The 9394-nt window shown below is 45.1% G+C and overlaps 1 protein-coding gene across 4 annotated transcripts in view; it reads left to right on the forward strand.

The window, feature by feature from the left end:
• LOC147019330 (calcium-binding protein 39-like) overlaps positions 1 to 9394 on the forward strand; it is a 103357-nt gene that overhangs the window by 93211 nt on the left and 752 nt on the right. For all 4 annotated transcript variants that reach the window (XM_085899751.1, XM_085899750.1, XM_085899752.1 and 1 more), the window contains one exon: positions 8972 to 9115. In XM_085899751.1, coding sequence (XP_085755877.1) covers positions 8972 to 9115 — 144 coding nt within the window. The remainder of the gene's footprint in view (positions 1 to 8971; positions 9116 to 9394) is intronic.

A 9394-nucleotide genomic window follows, 5' to 3' on the forward strand; every position in this document is an offset into this window, starting at 1 on the left:
TCAACCTCACCTCGTGTTAATTCAGCAGGGGCTGAAACTCAGGACCCAAAGATCTCAAGCCAGCCACCCGAAACCACTAAGCCAACACCAGGCTTCACAGGAGAACACTGAAGATAAAGAAAGTGGAATGAGGCACGTGGTGTGAAGGCAGAGCCAGCATTGACACGCTACCGAGCTGGGGCCTTGGCGAGTAGGCCAGACACGAACACAAATTCGACTTTACACCACAACAATGTGATGGTTATATGTGGAAGATTGGACGAAAACGAGCAACGACGGATGAAACGATGACAGAAAGGCACGCCAGATCAGCTGCAGAAAACTTCGTTTTAATGAACTGGAAGGAGCCATTGCATAAGCCAACGAATGCACTCCGACCCAGAACCGGAAGACTTGGGAGTAAAAAATAAATCATTGGAAGTGTCCAAATTCTCTCCCGAAAAAGTATCAACTTGTTGAAGATTCCGCCGATTCATGGAGTTTGTGATCTCAGCTTGAACTCGTTTTCCTCAAACTTTTTACAATGTTTTCTAATTGCAACATCCTCGTGCCTTTTCCCAATTGCCTCGAGACACCCAACCATGTACAGGAATTGCATCCAGAACACGACGCAATTACTGCAGTACAGGGGTGTCTCGAGGAAATTACTGTACACAGCTCACCCAGTGACAAGCTCAACAAATTTTTGCTGTTTGCGCATAGAATAACGTGAACAGATACCGCCCAACAGGCATAGAATGCGTTCTTCACGATGAGATCACTCGCCTCAATCGGAGCATATACAGAGACCAGGGAAATGACACCTAAGGAGTGACGAATCCTTAGTCTCATAATACGCTCGTTGACCGGTGCTTTCTCGATTATCATTGGAGTCAACTTATTAGACACAGCCACAGCAACTCCTTGGGCATGGTAACCATCAGAGTGACCAGACCAATAGTCAGTGTAACCACCCACCATGATCTCGCCGCAATCCGGTCTCCGAACTTCAGAGAGTGTTGCAATACCGATGTCCAAACGGTTGAGCTCAGATGATAACAGAGACAGGTGATCATCCTCTCTTTGAGAAAGGACATTCCAGGCACCCACCTCAAGTTAACCCAAGGAGACCGCCATCTGGTGAACGACACCTCAGCACCACTCCGACACACACTACGATCGGAGATGGTCGTGAAAAGCTGTTTTGAAGACCTGGAGGGAAGAGTGAGATTGAAGAGCACTTGGAAGTTTGTTCCACATGTGGGAGAAAAGAGGAACGAATGAGTGGAGGTGAGCAGTGATCCTGGATTTGGGTAGTTTCACCAGATGGAGGTGAAGGTGGACCTTGTGTGCCTTGCAGAAACCTTAGGTGGGAGGGAAAAGCACTTCAAGAGAAGAGCATGCAAAACCAGAAAGGAGGTGGGAGAACAGACTACCGACCCGTCTGCGATGGCGTCATGATCGACCCATAGATTTTATTTATTTATTTTAATGACCGGATTTCATTGGTAAATGGAAGATGGAGATGGAGATTCACTGCCTTCGTCATCGTCAAAATGGCTCTGGGTTTAAACTTATATTGTACATGTTGGGCGGTATCTGTTCACGTCATGAAAGTTTTGTTTTGTCAAGATGATGTCATCATGTTCCTGCTGAACCTGCATTCTGATGGTATTGGTGGTGTTTGCAAAGAGATGTTGTGAACTTGGCACTTGAGAATGGTGCTTTAAGAATTAAGGGAAAAAAAAAAGAGGTTCTTTGGGAGATCTTCATCAGCAGCTTAAACGCAGAAACCACAAGGTGCCCTACCTTCCTGTTTTGACTGTCTCGCTCAATGAAGAACATAACTGATGAACCGGAAGCCCGACTGCAGCCTGACTGGTATTATCGGACATCGTCTGTGGTATTTCACTGAGACATGGCTTGGTGAATGGGATGATGTGTTGTTCAATGGATTTGAGATTGGGGCCAATGGAGACACGTCATTGGCCAAGGCCAACAGTGGTGGGGAATTGGGCAAAATATTTTGTGGCACGTGAACGGTATTGTTCCAAGGTTATGGAGGTACTGACGGTGTCTTTCCATCCTTATTACCTGCCATGGGAATTTGGTTAGTGCACCATTATTCTGGCGTATGCACCAGGGCCGGACCTTAAGTGCGCATCGGAACGAAACTCTCAATAGGGCGACCACCATGAAGTGAATCGATCTATCCTGATTACCGGGGACTTCAATAGATGTGACCTCAGTCAGGAACTCCCCCAGCTCTTTCACGACATGAATATTGCTTCCTGTAGTAACAGGACATTGGACAAATTTTATGGCAACATTGCATAGACTTACATGGCGAAGTGTGCTCTTGTGATCCGACCATAAGGTGGTCCATCTCTTGCCAAAGTACAGACCAAAGGTGAAAAGAATGTCTGCTCTGTGCAAGTTTAAAATGAGAACAGCAGAGGATAACGAACGTTCGAAGGGCTCTTTGCTATGCACAGATTGTGATGCGTTTTTCGACTCCTTCGAGGACCCTATTGAACTGACCAAGACTATCACAGATTACGTAAAGTTCAGAGAGAACCATACGCATGCTTCCCAATAATAAAGCGAAGAAGAATAAGAAGAGGAGGAGGATTATGATGACTGCATCCTCAGGGTGGCAAAGAAGCAACTGTTCTGTCATTTCCAAGTGTAAACGGTCGTACAGGGATAAGATTGAAGAAGAACTACACGATGGTGATTCTGGTAACGCTTGGAAGGGACTCAGAAATATGATTGGCATGAACGAGAAGGTGAAGGATGGTGGATTGCCCATTTATGTTCCCGATTCCAAATTTGTGGATGAATTTAACACGATATTTGATGTCCCAGGGAACCAAGTAAAATGTGGAACTGTCTGTGAGGATCTGGATGTTCGAGCGTGTCCCATACCAGTAATTCATGAATCCGATGTCGTGAAGTGCTTTAGGTGGTTGAGTAAAAGGAAGGCTTGTGGTCCAGATGGCATCAAGTCTTGTATTTTGAAAGAGTGCTGTTTCGAACTTGCTTATGTTTCCACTCAATTGTTTGTTGCTTTTAATTACCCATACTGTTCCGCTTTGTTGGGAAAAGTCTGTCATTATTCCCATGGCAAAGAATGGTCACCCAAGGCAGCTCAATGATTGGAGACCTGTTGCCCTGACCTCCATCCTGTGTAAATGTATGGAGATATTGATCGTGAACTTATCAGATGTAGCTCCCGAATTGGATCTTTTGCAAGCAAAGCAAGACACGGTGTTGAAGATGCATGACTGTTTTCTTCATCCAATCACAAGTCAACATAACAACAATGGAACATGTGTACCAATGAAAGCAGTTACTTGAACAGTCCCTTCGAAAAAAAAACTGCCGTTCTTCGCTTAACATTCTCAGTCATTTATGTTAATTCAAGTGTGCAATTAACATTTCGTGTGCAATTGAAGTTTTAAATTCAAATTCTTCACCATTTTGCTGTTTAATCCACCTTCCATATTTTACTTGTTCTTATTCCTTTTGACATGTTATGTTTGGAAACGATTTGAATTTACTGTCACTGAAGAGGAATTTCCCTGGATATGGGACAATAAGGATTGTTATTTCAAGTAACAGGCATCCACAACCATCCTTGACCATGTTGTGGAATGTCGGCCGGGGCTCTCACTTTTTTTCTTCTTCTTTTTTTACCCCGCTTTAAAATCTGTTTGCTCCACAACCGCTTCAAAGATTAACCCAAAACTTTCAATATCGGAGCACCGACCCATGGATAACGTTTCAACAAAGTTACATGATCATGGGATGGAAAATGTGGACGGCGAGCCAACGCGTCTCTTTTCTGTAGGCATGGGTTGCAGGGTATTTCATGTGTCAGGAATAAACCGCCAACCTCGCTTCGCTCATTCTCAGACAATTTATAATTAAATTTTCTACATAATCCAAAACATATACTACCATTTGGCCAAGACCTTTGGTGGAGAACGTTGCGCATAACAATGAAGTACACATTAAAAATAAAACTATTTTTATCAGACATTCACAATTTTCAAGAGGAACTAGAACGGCACTCTTCGTCACGACGGATGGATATGCCTGTGCCCACATTATTACATCATTATATATAATTGTACCAAGTTTGATTTAAATCCCCGAAATCAGATTCAGAATATTAATTCATTCTGGTCACCAGACCATGCATCCGATCAGGTTGAAATTTAAAACATGTATTCCCCATCACGACTCGATCATAATTGTGACGTTTCATGATTAAACAGTTCAAGAGAGATTTTAAATATTCTCGTTCAAACCAATATGGCTGCCAGACCACGTGACCACCCTGGTATCCCCAAGGCTTGGGGGAACATGTAGGTGAAGTTTTCCCCTCGATCTGTCGAGCCATTCTGAAGATTTTTTTTTTTAAAGGTTTATTCTTCAAAAGATAAAATAAAATCAGAGCTGCCAAACCATGTGACTGACGACATCATAGGTGGAAAACTTTTTGATCCTCATGGATAGGTGATCGTACCTGTAAAGTTTTGCCTCAATCTGTTCAGCTATTTCAGAGAAGATTTTGAAGGTTGTTAAAAAATATGGCTGCCAAACCCCTTGACTGATGTCGATTTTTTTCCCCCCATACATTTTAGCTCGAGATGACCCTCAAAAATGTTCATACTGTTACAGTTGTGGGGGTAGATTAAGGAATTTCATCGGAAAGTTAGGATCGTATAAAGTTGTTTGGTCTGTGGACGTGTAGGACACATCTCGATGTAATTAAGTAGGGAGAGTGTGAGCTTAAGTGTTAGTCACCACATGGGGGGTGGTTAGGTGTTAATTAGAAAGGGATGAAGGCCATGTTCCCAGCATGTGATTGCCCCATGGCATATTCCTACCTTTTTGCATTTGCAAGCCAACCATGAAGGAGTTGAGTTTTTTTTTTTTAATAAAAATATATATATATAGTTACAGATCTGGAAACCATTTGCATCCAACAGACAGATCCCAAAAGCCAGTTATTCCGTTAAGTACGTGTGAGACAGGTCCCTTCCTTTTGTTTCGTGGGAGAATTAAATGTGTGCGCTGCGACGGCTTAGTTAGGTTAATAAATCGCTTTCTTTTATTTCTTACATCCCCCATTGCGATCCACGGTACCATCGCGCTTGCACCCTCAGTTCACGGGCCACAGCGCACCTTTACCTGAGACGGATTCCCGAGGATGTTTGAGGTGGCTTCACCACCATCCACCTTCCTCAAACACGTGTGGAGGGGAGGGGCAGCTTTCTCCGCGCATGGCCGAAACCCTGCCCAGGAAGGCTGTGCCCGTAGGATCCTGGCCAATTGGAGGCGAACAGCTAGGTGTGCTGACTAAGGCCCCTCCCCACTGAGGGAGGTCCATAAATTCCAGAGACTCTCTGAGGCGTTGTTGGTGGGTTGCACGAGAGTTCGGGGAGGTTCTGAAGGGTTTTTGCTGTTACGAGGGGCGATTACGAAGAGTGGTCACAGGAGGTCTACTTTGCTGTACGAAGGGGTTTTTGCTGTCACGAGTGTTGAGCAGAGGGCCATCGAGGCGACGAACGTGTCTCTGCTGGCCCTCCACAAGGAAGGACAGAGCGACCCTGACCCCCCCCCTCCGTGGACCCCGATTATTCGCCACCCGAACTCCGCCACAAGCCTCGAGTCCCCCACGTGCGACTGGGGATCGGACCAACGACCTCAGATGCCGCATCGCGGAGCATGCCCTCCCTCCGACGGTCAGGTACCCACTGAACTCTGACCCCCAACTTGTCTCTCTCCACCGCTGCAAGGGTCCAATAAAGACTCTGGGTTTTCTTTTCATTTGTGTATGTGGGGCCCGTCTTTAAGTAGAACTGAACAAGTGTTTTTGGATCATTGTAAATACTTCCTGCATATTCACGTTAAGTCTGCCCTGTGTCTTTATCTTACTGTAAATAAATTATTAGAAATGTTCCTAGCTCGTTTCCGTCCTTTCTTTATTTGGTCCAGCATGGTCCAGGTCCGAGTTCAGATGGGGTTTCATCCCCGATAACCCGTTAATCCCAGCTGGCACGGCTTTGGCAGTTTCCGCTCGGCTGCAACCGAGCCGGAGTTGGTAGTCGCCAATTAGAACTCTACCGCAGTCGGTAGAGTGACCCGGTCCGAGAAAGACGTGCCGAGGGCGTGAATCCCCGGTAGCCAAGACTGCATGGTTATTTCGGTATATTGGGATCTAGACAATTAACCCTACGCCACATGGTCGAGATATTGGCGTTTCACGGTCGATTAATGGACCCGCCGGCTTCGGAGTTGTCCGGAGCGACTGCCTACAATTCCGGGGAGACGGCGTAAACTTCCCCACCTCGCGGTCATTCCTGCCACCGACCCCCGGCCCACAACAATATTATTTATATCTAAAAGTCTGAAGACGACGATGGTTCACGAGCCGTATTTGACGATGTAGATTGTTTCAGAAGTCAAGGATGAGACAATGTGATAATGTTTGACCAAGTTATAAAAATGATCAACATGATGTGGTACGAGTGACAGGTTATTAGCTGCAAAATGTCGAAAAACCCGGTTTCGTTCAACAACTTTAAAAATTTGACCTTTGCATAACCTTTAAAGGTCACAAAACAATGTTGCGGACATTAAAATAAGGAAACAGGATATGTGCTATAGCTTAATGGAGTTAGTTCGTCGAAGAAGGTCAAAAACCCGGTTCGATTCCCACAGCTTTGAAAATTTGACCTTTGTGAACTTTAAAGGTCAAAGGTCAAGGATTATGACCTTTGGTGCAAAACTTCCTCTGGAACATTCTAGGAACAATATAACGTCATATCGGCGATATGGCATTTCACACTCCTCGGATTATCCATACTTTGATGAAATCAGCGTAAAAACAAACTTGAAGGGGACGCCACGGGCAAGGTGTTCGAGAGAGAGAAAAATGGTTTCAAGACTTAGGTGGGGAATGAGCTCAAGATTATGCATAAAAAATATTGTCATCCTAGCTCTCAAAGTTTGAGCAGTCGTCTGATTTTTATGTCAAAATTCGAAGTTTTCTAAGTTCATGACCTTGTGACTAAAATGAAAAAAAAATCGAACTCCGTGGGGCTATGCATGTGCCATTGGGCTACCCAAATACCGAAACCCCTGTCAGATTCGACAAAACCCCTAGGAGAAGATGCAAATTGAAATCGGCTACCCCCTAAAACACGTTTTTTGGGCGTGGCTCCGCCCATAATGTGCGGACCACGGCCATTTTCAGGAAAACACAACAAGATCATGATATAAACCTCCCACCAAAATTTCATCAGGATCGGATCAAAACCCACGGAGCTATGCTCGGGACAGACAGACAGACAGACACACAACAATAACGAATATAGTGGTCACTTATATTTTTCGTGAAAATATTTTTTCGTGAACCAATATATAAATAATTTTGTGCCAACTGTGATTAAGCCAACGACTAAGCCGTCGCAGCGCACACATTTAATTCTCCCACTAAACAAAATGAAGGGACCTGTCTCACACGTACTTAATGGAATAACTGACTTTTGGGACCTGTATGTTGGATGCACATGGTTTCCAGATCTGTAACAATATATACATATATAAATAAAAACTCAACTCCTTCATGCCCCGGGTTTTGTGCCAGCAAGCCACGCCCAGATGTGGAAGAGAAGGGTGAGGTTCGCAGTCGTAGTTGTGAAGAAGGATGAGGTTCGCAGTAGCTGAGAGGAACGTGGCTGGGAGGGAGGATCTTGCTTTGCTCTCCTCTTGGCACAAGATGGCTGCGTGATTCTCGTGTTGTGCTGCGAATTGGCTCGCGTACTGAGCAAGATGCTGGCCATCGACTCTTGGCTGATCGTGAGAGATGGACCTCGAAGCCTCGTGTATGTCACCAAAGGGAGGCGGCGCCATTCTGCAGAAAGCAGCTGTGTCGGTGAGTGCGATTGACGAAGAAGCTGCACGGCGGTTGAGCCGTGGTGTTGAATACCGCTTCACAAATTTCCTCACGTATGTTTCCCGCTGTGAGAAAGTGGCTCGGCACCATTTTGGGCGCGTCCATCCCTGCAGGACGAAGCGCCTCCAAAGTTTCATAAAGACTATTTCTGGACAAAGATAAGTGCCAGAATAAAGGGAGGATTTTCTTTTGTCATTTTCCCCTTGTCTGTATTTAAGTCTATGTGTGGAGGCGTCTCGACTTAGGCTTAATTTACTTCACGTTATCATTACATTCTGACTATACCCTTGTAAATATTTCTATTTTCATTGAATCACCGTGTTTATTTTAAGTTGCTGTGTCCATGTATTTATCGTGGAGTTAGAGTATAAACCCCTTGTGCTGTATAAACCACCAATGCCATTCCCACACATGTGTGATGATCTCTGAGGATCACATGTCCGCTTCCTAAGGGAAACCGCTCAGCAATCCGGGCCTGGTCGGTGTTAACCGCCCGTGCACCACAATTTAGTCGGGGGTAGGGGATTCATATCCCACTCCTTGACAACAAATATCACGGGTCTGGCCTAACCTAACCTTGAGACTCGTGACAATACTGATCGGATAAAATGTGTGACATATGCAATGATAACATAACAAAGCCACCTACGACCTCAAACACTTGTTTGCCATGAGAATACTTGCCATGTGCCAAGTTTAAATTTTTTTCCTTGGTGTGGTTTTGGAGATCGAGATCCAAAGTTTTCCTTTTTTTCCCCCCCACATGACTGCCACACCACGTGACCTATGACATAATTAGCATGAATACATTCTACATGAGTAGTCGCACCAATGGTGAAAATTTGTCGATCAGATAAGCGGGTGCAGAGAAAAGAGAAAATTAGGATGGGCAACCTGAAAACATAATGCCTCTGGGGATGTCAGTGAAGGTATAAAAAGCTTAATTGTGGGGTAGCAGGCAGGAGAGGATGTTTCCCTTTTAACTGGTAATGTGCCATGCACCACTTTCACAACCCACAGCTGCTTGGAGAACTGATGCTGGATCGACACAATTTCAAGGTGATGAACAGGTACATCAGTCGCACGGAAAACCTCAAGCTCGTCATGAACCTGCTGCGCGATAAGAGCCGAAACATCCAGTTTGAAGCTTTTCACGTTTTCAAGGTGCCAACCCATGCATTTGTTTGTTTGTTTTTAAAGGGGATGTGCAGGTAATGCAGGAGTGGGAGGGGGGAATGGGAGCAACCAGCCAAATAAACCCTGAGGTGGAGGGAGAGGGACGAGATGGGGTACGATGGGTCACAAGGGAAGGGGTGGCGGATGCTTAGTCCCAGGAGGAGAGATGTTCTGAATTTTTACTCGTTTGACTGGTTGTTGTTCCATGTTTTCAGTCTGCAGCAACCAGTTACTTTTTTCTTTTCTTTTAGCTCTCCCAATTTGTCT

Source organism: Eptatretus burgeri, chromosome 10 (assembly GCF_056783735.1).
Source record: "Eptatretus burgeri isolate ZD-2024b chromosome 10, Ebu_testis_v1, whole genome shotgun sequence".
NCBI lineage: Eukaryota > Metazoa > Chordata > Myxini > Myxiniformes > Myxinidae > Eptatretus > Eptatretus burgeri.